The sequence below is a fragment of the Mesoplodon bidens genome, assembly GCF_964165515.1.
Source record: "Mesoplodon bidens genome assembly, chromosome: 2".
Classification (NCBI taxonomy): Eukaryota; Metazoa; Chordata; class Mammalia; order Artiodactyla; family Ziphiidae; genus Mesoplodon; species Mesoplodon bidens.
Genome location: NC_138177.1, coordinates 68098885 through 68122243, shown reverse-complemented (window position 1 = coordinate 68122243; position 23359 = coordinate 68098885). Strand labels below are relative to the sequence as shown.

The following is a 23359-nucleotide window of genomic DNA, read 5'->3' as shown; positions in this document are numbered from 1 at the left end:
GTGCACTCTTACATGAGCCATCTTGTCTAACTGGAAGATTCCCTATACTGGCCGTTGTCATTCTAGGTTGTCTTACTAAGATGTTGCCATTTTTGTAGATATCTATAGCTTCTTGGACCGCATTTATCAGACATAAAGTAGGCAGGTGTGCCAGAAGGTGGCAAGCTTAATTCGTTGTTATTGAAGGGTCCCACTTCTGTAGCTAAGCCTTGGATCTCTTAGAGCCAAATTAATGCCTAATAGGGATGTGCCACCAGAGTATGTGTTTTTTTTAACATATTTATGTATTTATTTACTTTTGGCTGCATTGGATCTTTGTTGCTGCGTGTGGGCTTTCTCTAGTTGCGGCTAGCAGGGGCTACTCTTCCTTGCGGTGTGTGGGCTCCTCATTGTGGTGGCTTCTATTGTTGTGGAGCATGGGCTTTAAGTGCGTGAGCTCCAGTAGTTGTGGCACGTGGGCTTAGTAGTTATGGTTTGCGGGCTCCAGAGCACAGGATTAGTAGTTGTGGCACACAGGCTTAGTTGTTCCCTGGCATATGAGATCTTCCCCAACCAGGGCTTGAACCTGTGTCCCCTGCACTGGCAGGTGGATTCTTAACCACTGTGCCACCAGGGAAGCCCCGATTATGTGGTATTTAACAGTGTACCTTGTTACATGGAAATTTTTGTGAGGTTGGCATGTGACCAATGTTGATCTAACCCATTCCTTGACCAACTTATCCTAGCCCAGGAGTCTGAGAGGGAGGTGTTGAGCGCTCAGTACAGTCCACATGTATTGTCTTAATTTAATTCCCCAAGTCCCTCAGCAGTTCATGCTGTGGACTTACCTCAAGCTTTGTGAGTTTCCTAATGGATGCCATCATGCTTTCTTTTGCTTCAAGGGCTCCTATTATTTTCCCTCATTTAAATAATTCTCCCTAGTTCAACAAGACTTACTGTTTCTGACTGCTTGAGCACTGTTCCTGAGATACGTCAGTACCTCCTGAAGGTGCTTACACTGTTGCTGAGATTGGGCATAAACTCAAATGTTGTGGCCTACTAGGTCTCACCATGAAATATCTGAAGTCTCTCACACCCCAAATTTCCACCTAGAAGGATTAGAACAAACAAACTTGAGCTCCAAGTGGGAACTAGGTGGAGCTCGATCTGAGAGAAATTGCCAGAGATACTGGAGAGCAGCTGGAGAGGTAGCAAACTAAAGTGGCTCTGTAGGAACCTTCACCTTCATCTAGGAGCCAGCCCGGGAATCTTCAGTGGCTGTTTTCACATCACACCTCATTGACAATAGAGGCCATACCTTGGAGAGATTGCAGGTTCGCTTCCAGACCACTGCAATGAAGCCAATATTGCAATAAAACGAGTCACACAAATTTTTTGGTTTCCCAGTGCATATGAAAGTTACGTTTACACCATAGTCTATGAAGTGTGCAATAGCATCATGTCTATAAAACAATATACATACCTTAATTTAAGATGACCTTATTGCTGAAAATACCAAAACAATTTCAATAATAACATCAAAGATCACTGATCACAGATCATTATAACACATAATAATAACGAAAAAGTTCAAAATATTGTGAGAATTACTAAAATATGACACAGAGACACAAGGTGAGCCAAAAGCAGTTGGGAAAAAAGATACCAATAGACTTACTCAACGAGGGTTGCCACAAACCTTCAATTTGTAAAAAATGCAATATCTGTAAAGTGCAGTTAAGTTAGCACAATAAAATGAGATATGCCTGACCTGTCCAATGATAAAACTAAAATAATTTAGTTACGAGATTATTCAAGGGAAAACAAGCCATGGATTGAGGTAGTACAGTTCCTCATAAGCAGTGGAGAACTCTTCCCAAGGGATTTGGGCAAGACCAAGTTTTATAGAGCTTTAGAAGAGGCAATGTGGAAACAGGGCATGACTGGCTAGGAGGTTGGGAATTTCCTTATAAGGCTAACAGGTCCTGATTTCTAGAGTAAGGTAAGCTAAGTAAAGCTGAGTTGGAGGATTGTGATTGTGATTGTGATTGTGATGTTACATCCCTGGACAGGTTTTTCCTGTTAAGTGCAGGCTGACTTAGGTTTAGATTTATGATGTGGTCTGGTCCACTGGGGTGGCTCCAATGTGTGGGTCCCATTATATAAATTAACCTTTAAGGTGTTATGTCAGCTCACGGAAGTCTTTTCAGTGGTTAAAGAAATTTTTTCACCTAAAAATCAGATAAGGGCTGGAGGTAGACTGGGGTTGGCAGGTGGGGTAGAACGGGGCAAGTAGCAAAGCCTTGGCCAAAGAAGTGGGGCTGTTGAGGTTTCTGAAGACCACAGAGTGTAAGAACAGGTTTCAAAATGTCATTTCCTTGAATATTACAGCTTGCTTCCTCAGAGAGCTTTTGGGAGAGAGGCCCCAGCAAAGGGCCGCAAGAGAGATCCCAGAGCAACTCATGTTCTGGGGATGTTGAGGGTGAACAAGTGTCAATGAGGGTGACAACAGAAAGCAAAAAAGAGAAACTAGCATTGACTGGATACCCACAACGAAACCAGGGACTTTGCTAGCACGCAAATTCTCTTTTAATTTTCAAAAACCTTGAGTGCGGTGGTTCTCAACCAGGGGCAATGTTGCCCCCAAGAGAACATTTGCCAATGTCTAGAGACATTTTTATTTTCACAACTAGGGGGTGCCCCTGACATCTAGTGGGTAGAGGTCAGGGATGCTGCTAAACATCCTACAGTGTATAGGGCAGGTCCTCCCAATGAGAATTATTTGGCCCCAAATGTCAATAGTACTGAGGCTGAGAAACCCTGCTTGAAGGACAGGCAGGCTAATCTTCATTTATACAGATGAGGAATCTGTAGTTCTGAGAAGCTACCTGTCATTCAAAATTAGACTTACGCAGCTCTAACGCCCTGCTCTTGACCGTGCCATAGTGATAAGAACAGTGATGGGTAAGAAAGATAAAGAACCAGGGCACTAATAGCTGCCCAAAGATATTTGTCGGAGGAATGAGTACAAGAGTGAACGACAAAGGGGAATAAGAGGATGGCTGTGATCATCCTGTTGCCACTGTGACACACGTCTTTGTCCTTGTTCCACAATCCAAAACAGAGTCAGGATTATGATAATAAAGAAAATCAAATGGTGGGGGCTGGCCTCAAGTCGCTATGTTCGATCTCAGGAGGAGTCTGATGCCAGTGTTTGTGCCTCTAAATAGATCTAGAAGTATGGGGAGTCTGCTGACACACTGTCCTCCATCGCCTTTTCTAAGCAGAGAGACAGACAGGAGGTTCTGAGCTGAGTTTGGGTGACCATTTATTCCCCTCTTCCTCCCAGAGGCTGAGCCCAGCTGTGGCCCCAGAGGAAGAGGAGAATGTGCTTCCCAGTTCCCACATTTTCTGTGAATTTGGAGTGGGACTCAGCCAGATTGATTCTGGGAAACCCTGAAACTTCTGGGAGGGAAAAGTTGAGACGAAAGAGGGTGGAAGGGGAGGAGCCAATGACAAAAACAACACTTCTTTTCACTTCCTCTTTTGGACTCCAGAACCTGTCTGTTCTCTGGGGTGGAATCTGTGAAGCCTCGAGAGAAGTCTGTGCCTGCTGTGCTGGGCTGTCAGAGCCAACCTGCTCGCTCCAGGAGGTGATGGGGATCCCCTCATTCGTAGCCCTCCCTGCTGCCAGGAGTGACCGAGCTGACTGCACATCCTGCCATCCTTTGGGCCACATGCTACTGTGGACGGCTCTGCTATCCCTGGGTGAGGCAGGGTCCCCAGGAGGGGCAGTGGAGCAGGGACAGAGGCAGGCAGGCTTTTCCAACTCAGCTGCTGTCATCTCGGTTGGGGCTGGGCTTGGGCAAGGAGGAGGGCTGGCGCGTGAAGCACGTCAGGGACGTCCGGAGGGCGAAGGCAGGCTGATGAAAATCAGACTCTGACAACCTTGCTGGCCTTGGCAAATTATGAAATTGGCAGAGTTTTCTTTTTTAATTAACTTATTTATTTATTTTTGGCTGAGTTGGATCTTTCGTGCTGCACGCGGGTTTTCTCTAGTTGCAGTGAGCAGGGGTTACTCTTTGTTGCGGTGCGTGGGCTTCTCATTGCGGTGGCTTCTCTTGTTGCGGAGCACAGGCTCTAGGCACGCGGGCTCAGTAGTTGTGGCGCGTGGGCTCAGTAGTTGTAGCTCACGGGCTCCAGAGCGCAGGCTCAGTAGTTGTGGCACACGGGCTTAGTTGCTCCGCGGCATGTGGGATCTTCCTGGATCTGGGCTCAAACCCGTGTCCCCTGCATTGGCAGGTGGATCCTTAACCACTGCACCACCAGGGGAGCCCAGCAGAGTTCATTTTTTTTTAAGTCTTTTGCCCAATTTCACTGGGCACCCAGGTCCCTGGTGCTCTGCCACCCCCCAGAGCGGAGCCAGCTGCGAGCAAAGTCTAATGACCTAGACTTGAAGGACTAATGAGTGGCCAAGGTGTTTACCTTCCTTAGAAATTGTGTTTCACTGGGACCGTATCTTAGGCGGGAGGGCTAATGCTGTCTTAGGCCAATAGGAGGTGGGGGGAAGCAGTAAAACACATGGTTGGGGGCAGTGGCTGTTCTCTGTGCTCCTGAAACCACTTCAGGCAGCAGAAGCCTATTCTCTTTATGTGAAAGGAGATTCCCCTGGGCAAAAGCACAGGAGGGTGTGGGTTATCCAGGGGATGGGGATCAGAGAATACATAAGCCAGGCAATTCTAGAATCAGTTGTGGGACCAGAGGAATCATGCATGTCTCTTTCCACTGCACAAACATGGGGATACATCCTGTCACCGATCAAATAGAAAGACAGGATCTTAGGCTGCAACTGAGCGCTCCTTTCTGACCATGTTCTCAGCTGTGAGCTAGGGACCAGGGACTGATAGTGCTGGTGGGTGGAAGTCTAGGGAAGACCAAGTAGGGGAGCCTTATTGCCAGGAATGTCTCCCCAAGCTCAATTTCTAGAGTATCTACCCTCAAATCTGCTTCAGTATGGTCCCAGAGGACATGCAGCCACTTTCCAAGTTATGTACTATGATCGATAGTAAAATCCGTTCAGCTCTGGGAGCCTTGGCCCTCAATGCTGGATGATACTGGGACAGGAGGTGGAGGTGAGGAAGAGAGAGTATCTGGGACAGGAGGTGGAGGAGAGGAAGAGAGAGTATCCTCCCATGAGCAGGATGAAATGGATTGAAGCAGAATAGCATGAAAAAGGAGCACTGAACTACCGCACTTTTCGTATGGAGAAGCTCAGGCCTGGAGTAGTGGCATGCTTCCCTACCTCTGCTATAGTGATACCAATGTGATGCCTAGACAGGATTCCTGGGAGAGACTTTTGGAAATTTTATCCATTTGCCCTTTTGCTAAGTCACAAAGATTGACTCCATCTTTTCCATTCTCATCTGGTCTTCATTGCTCAGTAACTCAATTTTTACACCACGTTCTGATCCAGTCTTGACTGTCCTGTCTCCTGTTCTCCGAATCCATGCTACACACTGAGGCCATGACTTCTTCAACTACAGCTATGGCTGAGTCACTGTACTTCATAAATGCCTTCAGTGCTGCTCCATTGCCTACTTTATAAAGCTCCAATTCTACACTTTTTTTTTTTTTTTTTTGCGGTACATGGGCCTCTCACTGTTGTGGCCTCTCCCGTTGTGGAGCACAGGCTCCAGACGTGCAGGCTCAGCAGCCATGGCTCACGGGCCCAGCAGCTCCGCGGCATGTGGGATCTTCCCGGACCGGGGCACGAACCCGTGTCCCCTGCATTGGCAGGCGGACTCTCACCCACTGCGCCACCAGGGAAGCCCTCCAATTCTACTCTTAAAAGTAGATTTTCATCTAGAGCCAGGCAGTGTGTACACATATTCTCTGCTTTCCAGGATTCCACAAACTGACTTGTTTAAAAATTAAATAAATGCTATGTGCAGGCTCTGTTCTAGGACTTGGAGATTTATCACTGAACAAGAGAGACAGCCTTCCTGACCTAAAGCACAAGGTCTTTGCCTCCCTCACAGTGACAGTATTATACTGTGTATGAACATATTTAGTATTCACTAATATTTGTTGAATGAATAAATGGAAGGTGCCTTCTCTCTACTTTTCTCATCTCTTACTTGTTTCTTCTCTTCCTCCTCCTCTTAGTCCTGCTTCTTTACCCATTCCGTGCACTGCCACATTGTCACCCCTGCACACTCTGCTTTTCAGCTATCACTTCTGTGTCAATAATTTCCAAACCTATTTTTCTTGTTTGTGTCAAGTACAATTTCATATTTCCACCTGCCGGTTGGAGACCTCCAAATTGATTTGTCAGCTCAGAAACAAAACACATTCAAAATCCAACTCTCATCTTCCCCTCACAAATGTTCTTCTCCTCCTAACATTTATATTTGTGTGAGCACAACTAATGTTTTTCCTAGTCACCCATTTACAAGACCCTCATATCTCTTCAAGTGCCATGTTCTCTCTCCCTCTTAAATTTCTCTCATGCCCGTGTCCTCATCTTTACGTTCTATTGTCAACGCAATTTTGGGCTCTCTTATCTCCCACCTAGATGGACTCAATGAATGATTTCCAGAGCATTGGCAAATAAAATTAATATGGCCACTGCCCTCTTTGAGCTTACATTCTACTGAGGGATATAAACAGTAAATAAAGGAACACAAATGCATAAATATGAATTGGAAAATGGCTATGAATCTGTAAACAGGATACTCTGATAAGAAAACTTGTTGCGCGGGACATGAGAGAACAGCCTACGTTAACAGGATGATATGGCAAGAATTTTCTGAGGAAGTGTCTTTTTTTTTTTTTTTTTTTTTTTTTGCGGTATACGGGCCTCTCACTCTTGTGGCCTCTCCCGTTGCGGAGCACGGGCTCCGGACGCACAGGCTCAGCAGCCACGGCTCACGGGCCCAGCCGCTCCGTGGCATGTGGGATCTTCCCGGACCGGGGCACGAACCCGCGTCCCCTGCATCGGCAAGCAGACCCTCAACCACTGCACCACCAGGGAAGGGAAGGGAAGCCCTGAGGAAGTGTCTTTTAAGCTAGGACCTGAAACGTGATAAGGATTAAGCCATTTGAAGATACAGAGAAAGCAGGTTTAGAGTATAGAGATCAGCATACAGAAAAGCCCCAAGTTTGAAGAATGTGAAGAGGTCTGGTGTTATTGGAGCTCAGTGAGTAGGGGAAGTGTGGCTCAAGATGAGGCTGGAGAGGTGAGCAGGGCTTGTGTCAGGTGTGGCCTTGTACATATTTACATTTTATTTTCAGAGCAAAGGAAGAGCACTGAAGGCATGTAAGCAGGAGAGTGATATTATCTGATCTGTTATTTTTAAAATAACTCTAGCTTCTCTGTGGGGAATGTTTTGTCGGGGGAACAAAATAAGGGAAGAGATAAATTAGGAGATGGGAGAAAGCTGCTGGTGACCTAAAATAGTGTGGACATGGACTGAAGCTGTCGTATTCAAGAACTAACTGGAAGCAGGATGATCATGGCTTGACTGGTGCAAAGGCTGATGGGGTTTGGGAGAGAGAGAGGAATAAAAGAGGACTTACAGTTTTCAGGCACGAGTACCTGGGCAGATGGTGAAGATATACACTTATATGGGGGAACCTGGGAGAGAAATAGAATTGTGTCCACTTGATTTGACATTGAGATCATTGGTGATTTTGACAAGAAAAGTTTTAGTGGACTGGTGAGGGCAGAGTTCAAACTGCAGAGAATGAAACAGTGATTGGAAAGAGAAGAGATGACGACAGCCTTTGTAGAAAAAGAATTGAGAAATCAGGCTGGGAAAGGGAGCAGAAAAATAATTTTGGAATTATATGTGGTGTCAAGTGAGATTTTTTCCTTTCAGTGAAAGATCCTGGAATATATTTATGTTGATAGGAAAGGTCCAGCTGAGAAGGAGAAATGGGTGAGGCAGAGGAGAAAGGGAATAACAGAGAGAGGAAAATCCTTGAGCGGGTGAAAGGGAATGTGACCTAGGATAGAGACTGACCACAGATAGGAGGAGAGATATGCCCAGTGAAAACCAAGAAAGGAAGATGGATAGAGATGCAATAGGTTAGGAGATTTAGTTGCGGGAAGATGTGAGACCTCCTGTCTAACTGCGTTTGTTTTCTCTGTGAAGGATAAAGGAAGGCATCATCTTTGAGTGAGATGGGACTGGAGGCAGAGGACTGGAAAATTTGAGGAGTGAGGAAAAAATGATTGTCCCTACCAAGAGCCACAGAGCAAACGTACTAGAGAAAAGTGTCAGAACAGCAGTTTAGTGTCCCTTTGAGTATGGAGACAGTAGATTTACAGAGATACCAACCTGCCTGCTTATGTGGTAATTTCATTAATACACAGCTGAAGAAGTAAAGGCATGGACAACCCATGTGGAACGTAATGCAGACAGAGACTGGCAAGAGAGTCAAGGGGATTTGCAAGGAGGTGATTATTTATAATGATGAATCATCATATCTAATGAGAAAGTAGGCTGATCTTTGCTTTCTCCCTTACAGCTCCTGTTGCTGGGAAACCTGGTAAGTGTTCACCACATCCTCTCCCTCCCCCAGCTACTCTCTCTCTCTGCTCCCTTCACCGTCTCTGGAGGTGCTCTGGATGCACCAGCAACCCAGGACTGAGGTAGAACCAGGTGAGAGTAATTGCTCCCACAAGATGCCCTGGCCCCTTCTCCTTCCTCCTTCCCTTCCTCCCAGGGAAGCCAGGGATGGGCAGCCACGGGGCACAGCCTTTCTGTTTCTGTTCCGGTGAGACCTCACAGATTCTGTCACACAAGATAACTGCCTTCTATCTCAGTTGCCTTCCTCTCTCCAAACTAAATCATGAACCCAGGCCATTTTAGTTTCAGCCACATGCAAAATCACATGATTTGCTTAGGTTAACCCCATGGGTTGATAAATCCTCTACTTTGCATGTATCTGAAGGCTTCAGGACCTGTTCCCTTGGACACAAATAGGAGATACCACTGGTTGCAGCTTGGTGGGATGAACACTGCTGGGCACAGCTTTCTCTGCACCACTAACCTCTCCACCTCCCAGGACTGGTTGTGGGATGGGGCTCTACCTGGGCCACTGAACGCAGGGCTCCCTAGACTGGCCTGCCAGCCTTTCTCCTCTTTCTTATTCTTCTGAGGCCACAGAGGCTCCTCTGTGCTTGGGTGTCAGGACAGGTCTATTCTAAAGGAGAAAGAATGGGGACTTCTCTGGTGGTCCAGTGGTAAAGAATCTGCCTTACAATGCTAGGGGACGCAGGTTCGATCTCTGGTCAGGGAAATAAGATTCCCACATGCTGTAGGGCAACTAAGCCCACACAACTAGAGCCCACGGGCCACAAACTACAGAGCCCACATGTCCTGTTGCCTGCATGCCACAACTAGAGAAGAGAGAAGGCCACACGCCATAACTAGAAAGAAGCTGGTGCACCACAACGAAAGACCCCACACTGCAACAAATATCCCTCATGCCGCAACTAAGACCTGACACAGCCAAAAATATAAAAAAATAATAAATATATCATTTTTTTGGTTCTGACTTCTTCCATTCTTTTTTTAAAAGATGTATTTATTACTTTTTATTTAGAAATAAATACATCTTAAGGAAAAAAGAAACTAATAAGAAGCTGCTGTATAAAAAAATAAATAAAATTATAAAATTCAAAAAAAATACGCTGTAAGGGTATATTGTACAACAGAATATAGCCAATATTTTATAAAAACTATAAATGGAGTATAACCTTTAAAAATTGTGAATCACTTTATTGTATACCTGTAACTTATATAATATTGCACAGCAACGATACGAATAAAAATTTTTATTCCAAAGAAAAACAGAAAGATGGAAGAAGTCAGAACAGAAACGTGGTGTCTGACTCTCAGCCTGGCACCTCCACCAGATGTCCCCATTTGTCTTCTTGCAGCTGTGGAGAGAGTTTATCCACTAGTGTCCGAATGCCTCAGCTTACAGGGGAGGAAAGTGATTCCCCTAAGGATGTGTATGTAGTATATGTGTGTGTGTGTGTGTGTGTGTGTGTGTTTGCTTGCCCCCTCTCCCATTCCCCTTCCTCTTATCCTCTCCCCTGGGGAGTAAGCAAGCTCCCTGAGAGAACCTGGGTTCCTGGGGGCCCCTATTAGGGCTGCATGAGTTGGAGGAGCTGCCTTTGGTTGCACAACAGTTCTGGGTTGGGTTCCTCTCTTGATGTCTCCAGCATGGCCACAGTTTTCCATCATCTGAGATTTGGGGTCTGCTTAGGCCCTTGGGGTCCCTTTCCTCAGGCTGCCTTCTCTCTCTGGCCCTCAGCAGGTCTCCCGAAGTCTGTGGTGAGCATTCAGCCTGCGTGGATCAACGTGCTCAAGGAGGATTACGTGACGCTGATGTGTCAGGGGACCAACCTGTATGAAGGCAACCTCACCCTGTGGTTCCATAATGGGAGCTTCATCCAGAGCCAGAACCAGTCCAGCTATAGCTTTAAGGCCAGCAGCAATGACAGCGGGGACTACAGGTGTCAGAGAGAGCAGACCAGCCTCAGCGACCCTGTGCATCTGGATGTGATTTCCGGTCAGTGGAGGAAGGCCTGGGAGAGTCTGGGAGAACAAGGATAGAAGAAATCTGTTACGTGGCAGAGGTTTTTTGGAAAGGGGAATTGCCTGCTTACCGGGAAGCATGGCTGTGAGTTGTTTGAAGGGGTTTTTGTCCACTCATTTCTCTTTTCACGCACCCCATTGCTTAGTATGTGTGGTGAGGTGGAAGAGATTTCTCAGAGTATGTTGGGCTGTGTTGTCTCAGTGCTGACTGAGCAAGAAGGTGACAAGGCCACTGACAGTCAGCTGGGTATGAGAGAAGCAGAAGGAAATCCCTAATTCATAGAAATCCTTCCATTTTTATGGCAGAGTCAAGTGCAGAGACAGACCACAACTGAATCCTAGCCCTGGAAATTAAAGCCATGTAAACATGATGATTTCATTTACCTTTGAGCGTCAGTTTCCTCATCAGCTCAGTGGAGATACCACTGCTGTCAGGTTCTATCCCCTATCAGGTTCTGGTGAGAATCAGCATTTCCCTGCCCCCGTGCCCTCTGTGCAGCTTGAGGTGAAAGTTGTGTCTTAACCACCTTTTATATCCAGCCCCAGGCATGGGACACGGCTTAATAGATGTTTGCTGAACAGATCAATGATCCTCCAAAGCTCCTGGCAAGAAAACATTCTCCACAGAGAAAAGCTGCAGTGTGATTATGATGAATATTGTCATTGCTATTCTTCACTTAGTCCCCTTCCCTCACCCAACTCTCAGATTCTCCTCGAAGGTATCTAGGCCCAGTGGGCCTGCAGCTCCAGGCCTGCAATCTCTACCCTCTGTGCTCAGCAGGAAAAGACAGTCCTGGAGGGAAGCCCCAGAGGCCTGGCAGGGCCTCAACCTCAGTGCTCCTGCCTCTCTAGGAAGGGGTGGAGGTGAGGGATCCCTCCCCCGAGACTGAGCAAGTTCCCACCCGACCAGCAGGTGCGTTGACAAGGAACCCTGGCACATGAGGTGGACACCACCCTGAAGGACCTAGGTGAAGAGCTAGATGTGAAGGCCTGGCGCCAGAGCACCAGCCTTGGGGACCCTGAAACACTATCATGGAGACTAGAGTCAACAGAACGCCGACTGCACCACTGGGAGTCCCTACTCAGGTGGTAGCGCTCATTCCCAGACAGCTCAGTGCCACGGTATGAACAGCAGGCAGAGCAGGCACTGCAGCGGCAGCTCCGTGGGCCTCAGTATCTCTACCAGTTCGTGTCCAGCAGCAGCTCAGCAGGCCCAGCTGCATAGCCTGGCTGCTATCTAGTGGCCACAACTGCTGGCAGCCAGCAGGGCAGCTCCCCCAAACACCAGCACAACGCAGCAGCTGAGCACCACCCAGGCCTCAGTCAATCTGGCCACAGCATCAGCCTCCCAACTCACCAGCCAATCCCGGAGTGAACTCTCCCAGTGCTACCACTTTGACCCAATGTGTGCTACTGGGGAACACCACCTCCTCCCCCTCAACCTGTCCCAGGCCCAGATGTATCTAGGACCACAGCTGGGAAACCTATTCCAGGTAAAGCAGACCTTGGCCCAGAATGTGCCTCTAGCTTCTCAACTCATCCTTTTGCCTATTAGGGCAGTGGCAGTACTCCAGCAGGAGGGGCTGTCTGCTCAGGCTGCTGGAGTCCATGTAGATGCAGCTTAGGTAAAGACCTTGGCACTGAGGAACAACAGGCTCAGCCCAAAGCTCCACCCAGAATAGCTATTCCCATGTTTAGCCTCCCCCAGGCCTCTAGCCAGGCCCTAGCTGTGGCTCAGGCTCCCTCTAGGGCCTCAGGCCAGTTCTTTAGCCTTAGTCCAGCTGGTGGGGCAGTGGGAAGAGCATTCAAAGATACATGGGTCCAGGCGGAAGTGGCCACCCACCTGGGCCTTTGGGTCAGTGGCCCTCCTCAGGAATAGGTGGTGCTTGGAGCTCTCCCAGGAAAGGCACAGGAGTGGTGGAGCCCTTGCCTGCATCCCCAACAGTGACTGATCCAGGGCAGCTAGTGCAGTGGCCAAGAAGACAGAAGCAGGTGGGAGTGGTCAGCAAGACAGGACAGCTGCGCCTGCTCCCAGCCAGACCCTTACTAGCTCAGTCACCACACACAGATCCAGCCCCATTCACTGATTTAGCAACAGCAACAGATCCAGCTCTTGGAGAAACAGGTGGCAATGTGGCAGCAGATTGTTATCTACCACTGGCGACAGCTCCAGCACCATCAGCTCCGGTACCCTCCCCACAGCTACACCTCTCCAGCTGGTCCAGCAGCAGCCACAAGCCTCACCACAGTCCAGGTCCCTGTTGTCTTCTGCATGCAGTCCGTGCACCTGCCGGGCAAACCCAGACGCTGGCTGTCAAATGCAAGGAGGAGGGCGATGACGTCTCCACGTTGGGTTCCGTGCTCCTGCCAGGGCTTCTCCAGTAGCAGAGAGCCCCAAGGCCACGGAGGAGGAGAGCAGGCTTGGAGAAGAAGCTGAACTAGTGACCAGTGGGAATGCTAATTCACCAAGCAGTGAATTAGCAGCCGTGGCCCCTGCCCATCAGCACCTCCTCCTACACTAGCCATGGTGTCCAGATAAATGGTGACTCAAACAAACCTCCACAAGCCATTGTGAAGCCCCAGATGCTCACCCACATGATTGAGGGCTTTGGTATCCAGGACGGAGCAGAACCTGTCCCAGTGTGCTGTTCTCCATTACTGAAAAGCCACTACAGACTGGCCTCCCGACAGGGCTGAATGAGAATCAGTCAGGTGGCCCCTGGGGAGGGGAGAGCCCATCTGCTGAGTAGTCCAGAAGACAAATCTCCTGAAGTTCCAGCACTGTGGGAAGTACAGTCCTGGAGAACAGTTTTGTGACTCCAAGAGTTTCTGCTCCATGACTTGTACTAAAAGGTACAGTGTGAACTGTAGCTGCCAGTTCTGGTTGAAGAGGAGAAACATGAAAAAGTTTCCGGAAGCCCACTATGCCTTGTGTTCACCAGTGTGGACGCTGCTGCAGCTCCTCTGCCATCACCCATGCTAAGATCCAGGGCAAGTGCCACAGGGGTCAGGAGGACTCTAGCTGGGCTTCAGAGAATTTCAGTCATGGTAAAGAACTCTCTCCAATGTCCCTGGGCCTTTATCGGTGAGAGATGGACATGGGGAATGTGACCCAGGGAACCTCCATACAGCTGTGCCTGCACCAGGATTCACTGCATCAACCCTGTGTTCCTGTCTAGTAATCTTAGCCACTGGAGTGCAGAGGAGGTGTATGAGTTTATTGCTTCTCTACAAGGCTTCCAGGAGATTGCAGAGGAGTTTTGTTCCCAGGAGATGGATGGAAAGGCCCTTTTTTGACCTAAAGAACACCTCGTGAGTGCCGTGAACATGAAGCTCGGCCCTGCCCTCATGATCTGCACCAAGAAATTGTCCTCGAGGAGACCTAAGGTGGCCCTCTTGCACAAACCAGCCTAAGGCTGCCCCTTCCACTGTCCAGGTTACAACCTGGTACCAGTAGAGACTTTGCTGAGAAGCAAGTGCTGTTCTAATGATGTGCACCTGCAGTAGAGGGGATTCCCCAGACAGGGAGGAGAAGTGCAGGAATTGGTTGCTGGTGCTACATGGAAGCAGCTTTGACATTTTCTCTGGGTTCTACTTCATTTCAAAAAATCTTCACAGGGCTTCACTGGTGGCGCAGTGGTTGAGAGTCCTCCTGCCGATGCAGGGGACGCGGGTTTGTGCCCCAGTTCAGGAGGATCCCACATGCCGCGGAGCGGCTGGGCCCGTGAGCCATGGCCACTGGTCCTGTGCGTCCGGAGCCTGTGCTCTGCAACGGGAGAGGCCACAACGGGAGAAGCCACAACAGTGAGAGGCCCGCGTACCGCAAAAAAAAAAAAAAATCTTCACAATTCTCAGCATTCCCACCTACCCCAATCCAACCTTTATAAAAGAGGCAGTCTAGGGCTTCCCTGGTGGCACAGTGGTTGAGAGTCCGCCTGCCGATGCAGGGGACACGGGTTCATGCCCCAGTCCGGGAAGATCCCACATGCCGCGGAGCGGCTGGGCCCGTGAGCCATGGCCGCTGAGCCTGCGTGTCCGGAGCCTGTGCTCCACAATAGGAGAGGCCACAGCAGTGAGAGGTCAGCGTACTGAAAAAAAAAAAAAAAAAAAAAGAGGCAGTCTAGGGAACCAGGACTGCTCACCCAATCCTGGAGTGGAATCTCTAGCCAGGGCCTGAGTTCCTCAAGAGGAGGAATACACAGGATGGGAGGAAATGGGTGGAATGCAGTGGTGGCTCCCCAGTGGGAGAGGTGAGGTGTTCTGGCCTGTGTGACCCAAGTCGCAAGATCTGGTGCTCCCCACCTTCCCTCTGGGTTGTCCCACTGTAGCCGTGGCCCAGAGTTTTCTCTTCATTGTCACTCCCTCCCTCAGTATTGAACATTTTCTCCTGCATTTGTGGCAGGCTCAGCGGCCAGTGTAGAGACTTTTTTGGCATCACTCCGATCTGCTGAAGGGGCCAATAATCGTGGTGACTAGCACACGTGTGGCTGTTGTCATTTCTTTCTCATGTCCCGGCTCCCTTCCAACGTATCTATTGTTTTCTACCCTTTCTTTCCAATTCCAACTCTACTCTGTCCTATAGCTTTAGGAAAAAGGAATGCGTGGGCTGACGTCAGATTATAAGTACCCACCTTAGCCTCTATTCCCTATATGACAAAGAAATTAAATGTCTTTTTCCTCAATAAAAGGATGAAAATCGGGGGAAAAAAGTACACAGCAGGCTAATGGCCCACCCGTGTCACTGCTGTCAAAGTCCCCACTGAAGTGAAATTCCATATTTACTAACATGCACCAAATAAACTAATATTTGTTAGATGTCTGTGACTTTCCCCAAAGACACTTGACTCTGCTGTGTCCCCCTCACATGTTGTCTCCTATGTCACACTGGGTCTTTCCCTCCCTCCCTCCCTCCCTCAGGGAAGGGACTGTACTCCTCGGTCTCCTGTATCCTTCCTGCAGAAAGAGGCCTGTTGGGCAGGACAGAAACAGGAAGACAAGCATATCCTGAGCACCTACTATGTGCCAGTGACTACTGTAGATAGCTAATGGTATTATTGTGACTCTTTTCACATACGAGGAAACGGAGGCCCAGAAGAGTTAAATTATTTGCCCAAGATCACAGAGCTCATACATGATGGAGCAAGAATTACAGACCAGGGGTGCCTGATTCCAGACTTAAGCTCTTCCCTCCACACACAGGGTCCCACCAGTAAGGATGGTCTGGGTTTCGGATTTGAGTCAAGACCTCCTGGGTCCTGTGGTCCCTTTGTGTCTTTCAGACTGGCTGCTGCTCCAGACCCCCAGCCTCGTGTTCCAGGAAGGGAAGCCCATCATGCTGAGGTGCCACAGCTGGAAAAACAGCCCTCTGAATAAGGTCATATTCTTCCAGAATGGAAAATCCAAGATGTTTTCTCATCTGCGTTCCACCTTCTCTATCCCACAAGCAAACCTCAGTCACAGTGGCGAGTACCACTGCACGGGATTTATCGGGCAGACAATGCACTCATCACAGCCTGTGACCATCACTGTCCAAGGTGGGAACTCTGTGAAGATGAAAGGAGGGGAGAGGAGGGGTTAGACAATTAGGGGTAAGGTCACATGGACCTACAGGGAGATCTGAGAAATGCCCTAGCAGCAAACCTGGGCTCTGGAGCAAAGGGCAGGGGCATGGCACCTTGCTAAGTACTGGCCAGAGCTTGGAGCCCTCAGCTTCCAGGTGATAGGTGACAAGGCTGTTGTTCCACTTTGAAATGTAGGCCCCATCACACCAAGCCCAGCAGCGGAACAGAGCTCTCTCATTGGTGCAGAAGCTCTAAGCGCCTGGACATTCCTAAGAGCTGAGATTTTTCCTAATTTCTTCTCATGTCTCATGATATGTCCATTCACTCTCAAAGGCATGGCATGTCCTTGACAGTTCAAGGCTGTGCTGGGTACAGTGGTGGAGGCGTCAGGTCCACCCTCTCTGCCATCCCCGAGGGCTAAGAGGAACCCTTCCCTCTGCCTTACACACTCAACAGCGTGCCTTCATTTGATTAGCAGAGAAACGTGGGTATGGGAGAGGCACAAGCCCAGTTCCAGAAATCCTGTGCTGGTGAGGTTGAGGGGGGAAGTGAGTGTTGCGTTGGAGCAGGGACAAGGACGGGTACTGCCTGTTCTGACGCCTGTGTTCCCCAGGGTCCAGCTCGAGCAACTCCTTGTCGGTGACCATAGCGGTGGCTGTAGTTGCTTGGATTGCTGCAGTGGCTATTGCTGGTGCCATAGTAGCCTGGTTCTACCTCAGGCGAAAGCAGATTTCAGGTTTGTGCCTCCCCTTGGTCTTGTTATCAGTTCCTACTTACTCAAGGCCCTAACCCCAAACATTGCTAGAACCCTTATCTTTGGGCTAGAGAATCCTTAGCATTCAAATATAGTCCCATATTTTATTCATTCGTTCATTTAACAGGCCTGAACAAACTTGCTTATGTGTCAAGCACTGTGATAGACTCTGTGGATTATGCCAGGATAAAGAAGTTCAGTCTTTGCCCTCAGGGAGTTCATAATATTGTGGGGAAGACTGAAATGCAAATAGATCAGTATACTTAGAGGGGATAAGATCAGTATTAGAGAATGCAAAGGCTGTGATGGGGGACAGAAGAGCTGGCGCAACCCAGCATGGGCCAGGGCAGTGAGAGAAGGCTTCACAGGAATGCAGTGTTGTGTCCTGACTGAAGCACACCTGGTGGGGCCAGACTGCCTGAGTTTAAATCCCAGCCCCTCAGCTCACCAGCTGGATAACGTTGGATGAGTTAGGTATGCAATACGTTGAGAAGATGGAGTTGGTGTATTAATTTAAGAATATGCAGGTCATGACCTGCTGAAAGGGGAGGCACAAGCCACCCACATGGGCTTGGCAGCTCCCTCAGCATCTGATTTCACTTCCCAGATTGGGGAAGTGAAAACCCCGGGGTCAGTTTGATTGAAAGTACAGTTTTGGTACACTCACACAAAGGAAGTCGAGTCACAAGACTTGCTGCTCACAGATCCCAGAAATGGGAAAGGGGGTGGCAGTCCTCTGTGCCCGGTCACGGGTGAGCAGGAGAGAGCAGTGTAGCAAGCAGCTATTACTTATAAGGTGATTGGGGTGGAGGACACTATTTTGCGGGCTTAACGCTAAGTGGTTATTTTCAAAGGTGCCCCAGGAAAAGCAAAGCGAGAACTTACGGTGGGAATCCTGAACTCGAGTCCTTATCTCAAATGTTCCGATTCTGGGTGTAAGCAGGTTATCATACTGTAAAATGCCTAGGCAGCAACTCAGGAAAACAAAGTTGTTTTTTTCAGGAAAATACAAGTTGTTTTCTCATCACATTCACCTTCTCTGTGCCTCAGTTTCTTCATCTGAAAAATGAGGCCACGAATAGAACCTACCTCCCAGGGTTATGAGGGTAAATGAGTCGGCAGCTAGCAGACAGCAAACAATCACATAGTGTGAGTTGTTATCGTTATGGAGGAGGTGATGTTTGAGGGTAGCAGTTAACCAGGCAAGGAGGACTAGAAGAGCATTCGAGGCATGGGGGCCAAGACATGGAAATGAGAAGGATTGTGGCTAGGATGGGGATCATGGAAGAGTAAGGAGGTTGCTGTAGGCAGTTTGATGCCACTGAAGCCATAAATTACGAGGCAGAATAAAAGGAGAGATGAAGCAGGGCAGAAGGTTGTATTCCAGGTCACGGAATCCACGTAGGCTACCTTTGAAGAACTAAGCTGTATTCCAAAGGGGTTGGCAAGAGCACAGGAGGGCAGTAACCACGTCTCCTTGTTCTGCGCTGCCCCCCCTCCGCCCCCCGCCAGCACCTAGCACATGCTTGCCACGCAGCAAGATGGTCAACAAACATTTGTTCACTGACTGATCAGCTGAAGAACTTCAACTCTTGGAAAGCAGCCTCCTTCCCCCATAGTACTAACGTAAAAAAGCCGAGAGAAGGGAAGGTGCCATACAAGTCTAATCAGCAAATGGTCACGATTCATAACACTGAAAAGCTAGCTTGCTGGTGAGAGAAAGCGCTAAAGATATCCAGATACAGAGAAAGTAAAAGGGAAAAAAGACTCAGAGCCATTGACAAAGAGAAAATAATACTGCTAATACCTCACAAAGCACTTTGCAGTTGGTTCATAGCCAAGACCTCAGTTACTGATGTTAAGTAAATGTAGAGATTCAGGGAGAGATACCGAGAGGGAGAAAGAGGTGTTTTTTAAAAGGCAGAGCAAGCTTAAGAAAGATGCAATAGAATGGCCTTTCTGACAGTCCCAGGAGTCCCTGCTGTTAACCTAGCCAACTTACATCTCTCTAGACCAGCCCTTTTACAGGCTAGGGCAGTCCCTGGGCAGTGGGGAGGAGAGGAGGCGTCTGTGTGGGAGAAGGGTGTGTGTTGTTTCTAACCCAATCTTGCCTCTGGTCGTCCTTGGTCCTGAAGACTCAGGTCCTACCCCATGATCCTACTAACCTCCTATGTGCCCCTCCTAGCTCTCCCAGGAACCCCTGAGCACAGGGAAATGGGAGAGACCCTCCCTGAGGAACCAGGTGAGTGCAGCTCCCCCTCTGGGGGCTCAATGACACCCTGCCTTCTGCATCAAGAAGCTGCTTGTGTGAGTTCTGCTGGGAGCACAGGAGAGGGAGGGGGCAGTGGGAGGAGGGCAGGGGCTCAAATCTCTTGGTCAGTTCTGAGACTAACTCCTGGGCCTAAAGAGGACCTCACTGGAGACAAGGAGAAGATGAACACCTGTCCTAGATAGAGAGGCGAGGGCCTTGTCTGAGTTTCTGGGGCCAGACTGCTGGGGATTTTTCCAGAGCAGGACATCAGAGATACTTAGGTCTTTCTGTGGAGCTTTGGAAGAGCTGGCAGAGGACTGGGGTTAGACGCTGTAAGACTAAGGCAAATAGAATTAAGGGGATAAAATTCTAGAGGAAAGGGGAACGAGCCCTAAGGAATAAAACCTAGATTTGCTGCAGAGTCTGTCTCTGTGGAATGATTGGGTAAGGGTAACAGGGCTCACCTCTTAGTGGAACATTAAGAGGAGATTTTGGCCTGAAAAAGTTCTGGGGTACTACGTGCATTAGTGGGCTTTACTCTGTGGACAAAGCTTGGTTCTAATGCCCACTCGTGTAGGCTTATTAAAATGCAGGCCTGGCTCTAGCTCTGTCACTATCATAAAATGGAATCTTGAGTGTCATTCCCCCTCTTGGGGCTTAGTCACCTCATTGAGGAGATGAGTGGGTTGGCCTGGGTGATCTCTAAGCCCTTCCAGGCCTGACATTCTGAGAGTCAGTGACCATCCAAGCCCTGGCCCAAGTGGGAATGTGTTAAAGGAGCAGTAATATTCCAGGCGACTTCCTGACTGCAGTTAAAACCAGAGCACGAAGGGAACTGGAACTTTCTCTGGGGACTCCCAGACAGCAGAAACGGACAGGAAAAAGAAGCCCTCGAGGACTCCACCTCAGATGCCTGGAGTATGACTCAGAGCAGAGCCAACAGGTTTGAGAGCTTGAGCAAAATGGCACAGCTGTCCGGCTGCACTTTGAGCAAGGCCCCTATGTCCTGTGGCCAGGCCAAATGGGGATATGGACCAGAGTCTTCACCAGGGCCAAACTGCTGTAGAAAAAGTGCAAACACAAGTGGATTAGCCATTTTGATGTTTGCTTCTACCTACACTGGCATAAATATATTTCACAAGGCATTTATTTCACAGGAAGGCATTGGGGCTGATGGTTTCCCAAAAGGCACAGCTAAGTTGCTGGGATGGTTGAGGGATGCATTAGAAGGAGAATTCAGGACCTGGTTTGTTCCAGAAGTTGGAGCATGGCACACAGGGACTCATTGTGTCCTGGAGATGAATGAAGACACTAGATGCATTGTCTCAGACTCCCTCCCCACTTCCTGAGGAATGCTGCTTTGCAGTTACTGAGGCTGCTTTTCGCACTGGCAAAGTGAGTTTATTGGCAAAAACATGAGGACATTTGGATGTGTTTTAGATATTTACCAGGGAGAGTGCTGGCTGGGTTGCTTGCTTCCTTCTTTCCTTCCCTCCAGCTTCCCTTGCTCACTCTCACTCTCATGCTTTCTTTCTTTATGAGATCAGGGAGTGTCAGATTCTTCAAAGTTCCAACAAAGATATACTACATCTGGCCAATGTGGAAAGGCCACCATCTGTGGCTGGCAAAAATCTGGATTACTTCACTCTAATACTCAACACCCCCATCTCCTCCCCAGTATATCTCAGATCCCCAGGGGATGAAGCTTTTGGCCTGAAGGCCTGAGTTGGGGTTCAGTGGTCCTCGCCTCAAGCCTGGTCTGGGCCTCAAGCAGCAGCGCAGGTAGGCAGTGGCCCCACTGATCTCTGTTCTTTTTGCCCACAGCCAATCTCACTGATGCTGAAGAGGCTGCCAAAATGGAGGTGAGCCATCCCAGCCACCTGCTTTTCCTTCTCCTTCTCCCCTGCCACTTCTTCTGTTGCCTTCATTCTTGTGACCTCTCTGTGGATCCCCATTGCTCCTTTCTGCTTTCTCTAGGCTGAGAATACAGTCACCTATTCACTTCTCTCATATCCGGAAGTTGCAGAGGAAGAAACAGAGTCGTCGGATTACCAGAACCACATTTAGTTTTCACTGTCTTGCCTGGGACTTGGGGAAGAGAATCAGAGAGGCCAAGATCTGGTGTCTTCTGTCCTGAATTCCTCTGAAGGAGGAGAAGAGGATGCTGCAGTTCTAAAGGAGAATGACTCTTCCAGAGTTATCTATGTGAATCCTGAAGCTCCGTGTTTTGAAAGCCACAGACGATATGGTCTCAAATAACTGACTGCTGATTTCTTCTGTGCTTCAGCACTTCTCGCCATCAGGACTCTTCTGTTATACATCCACAAAGCCAGTGAAAATTACCTTTATTAAGAGATTGTAGAAACATGGGAAATGCTTATGTTACAGGTTACATGAGAAAAATTAGATAAATATGTATGATTTCAAAAATGTTGAGATAGACTAACATATGCCAATATATTAAAAGTGATTGTTTCAGGGTGGTGGAATTATTGGTGCTTTTCATTTTCTCTGTTAATTTTTCTGTACAGATCATATATTCCTTTTATAATAAAATACTACACTAACAACATTACCTTTTAAACGCTGTACCGGTTGGAGTGTAGACTGATTTGGGGTCTGTTTCTTTTCAATGGTAAGAATCTTGGGAAGGTAGTAATGGGTAGGAAGTGAGGGAGAGAAAAGATTTGGAGTGTAGGACGAGTACCCCTCTTCTAAAAACTGAATATCCGTCTTCCAATGAATTTGTGTTCTTGTTTTCATGTCTTCTTCCCCTTCCTCCCATGACAAATAAACACCAGTTCTCAGGAAGCCAAACTTCAGATGAGTCCTCAGTGGAGACTGCTGACTCTGCCCTGCTCTCCTCCTATTATAGTTAACAGAAGGATGTGAACTTCTCAGAGAAGTTCCCAGTAGGTTAGAAACGTGACTGACAGCTTCGTTGGGAGTTTGGCTGGTGCCCTTGGAGAGGGCTCCTTTTCTTGGGACTCTAAGAGCTTCACTGTGCAACATTCTTGCAATCAGGATTTAGCAGCTTCCTTTGTTGGGTAGTTTCCATAGCTTTCTATAATACTCACATACTGTATTTATACTCACATATTGTTATAATAATAAGGAATAGTAATTGCAGTTACTGGGTTATTGAGGGGCTTACTTTATGCCAAACTACATGCTTTAGAATTAGAGCATTTAAGAGTATTAGCCATTCATAGTTCTTCTTTTGCGATTTTCTTGTTCACATACTCATGCCCATTTTTATAGTAACAATGTATGTCCCTTTATTTATACATTACATGGTAGCAACTTATTTATATGTAAATTATTTTACTCTGCTAATTTTTAAAATAAAATTAAAATACAGATAAGCAAAAAAGATAATTAAGATTACCTATAAATTCACAAATCACAAACAATCAATGCTAAGTGTTCTTTTTCGGTTTTAATATTTTTTTATTGAAGTATAGTTGATTTACAATATTGTGTTAATTTCTGCTGTACAGCAAAGTGATTCTGTTATACATATATATACATTCTTTTTTTAATATTTTTTCCCTTATGGTTTATCATAGGATATTGAATATCGGTCTCTGTGCTATACAGTAGGACCTTGTTGTTTATCCATTCTGTATATAAAAGCTTGCATCTAATGCTAAGGTTTAAAAGATGTCAATCCACATTCCTGTCTATAGCAATATGTATAAACACATGGATCACATTAGATTTTTACATATAGGCAAAAACTCATACTCATTGTGAGCATGAAAACTCAAATAATACAGAAATATAAAGAGGAAAATTGAGAGTTCCATTTTGTCTTTGCCCCCCATCCCCATTCTGTTCTCCCTTCTGTGGGTAACCACTATCGAACATTTGGAGTATATTTGTTTTTTTTTTTTGATATGCATCTAATACATATTTATAGTTTTTTAAGGCCATAAATGGGATCACACTTTACATATGCTTATGCATTTGGTTTATTTTGATTAATAGTTTATTATGGAGCTCTTCCATGGAAGTATTTTTTTAAGGTTTATATAGTATTCTATAGAACAAATTCTATGCCATATTTTATTTAACCAACATTTTAAATATTAGCACTTTTTCATTGTTATACACAATACTTCAATGACCAACATTCTTGGATGATTATTTTGACTACACGTGTATTTCTGCAGGATAAATTCCTAGCAGTAGAATCATT

At 47.5% G+C, this 23359-nt stretch overlaps 1 protein-coding gene and 1 pseudogene across 4 annotated transcripts; both read left to right on the top strand.

Annotated features, from left to right (window-relative positions):
- Positions 1–3304: 3304 nt before the first annotated feature.
- On the top strand, positions 3305–21975 carry FCGR2B (Fc gamma receptor IIb). 3 transcript variants are annotated; one of them, XM_081256597.1, is made up of 8 exons: positions 3305–3747; positions 8512–8532; positions 10312–10566; positions 15872–16126; positions 16767–16889; positions 19093–19149; positions 20983–21020; positions 21136–21975. In XM_081256597.1, the coding sequence occupies exons 1-8, from the start codon at positions 3366–3368 to the stop codon at positions 21223–21225; spliced, it is 1221 nt and encodes a 406-aa protein (XP_081112723.1). In that variant the 5' UTR covers positions 3305–3365; the 3' UTR covers positions 21226–21975. The 3 variants fall into 3 exon arrangements, with proteins under 3 accessions (XP_081112723.1, XP_081112722.1, XP_081112724.1); XM_081256596.1 differs by having other exon boundaries at positions 10309–10566; XM_081256598.1 differs by lacking the exon at positions 19093–19149 and having other exon boundaries at positions 10309–10566.
- Positions 10740–14140, top strand: LOC308612496 (polyhomeotic-like protein 1; annotated as a pseudogene). The gene is made up of 2 exons: positions 10740–10839; positions 11699–14140. The product of its transcript is annotated as a polyhomeotic-like protein 1 (transcript).
- Positions 21976–23359: the final 1384 nt, after the last annotated feature.

Excerpts from the sequence above, each read along its gene's own strand:
- FCGR2B (XM_081256596.1), top strand. The coding sequence starts at position 3,366 with ATGTGCTTCCCAGTTCCCACATTTTCTGTGAATTTGGAGTGGGACTCA. Across the intron at positions 3,748-8,511 it reads GACGGCTCTGCTATCCCTGG|CTCCTGTTGCTGGGAAACCT; the intron begins GTGAGGCAGGGT and ends TCTCCCTTACAG. Across the intron at positions 16,127-16,766 it reads TGTGACCATCACTGTCCAAG|GGTCCAGCTCGAGCAACTCC; the intron begins GTGGGAACTCTG and ends TGTGTTCCCCAG.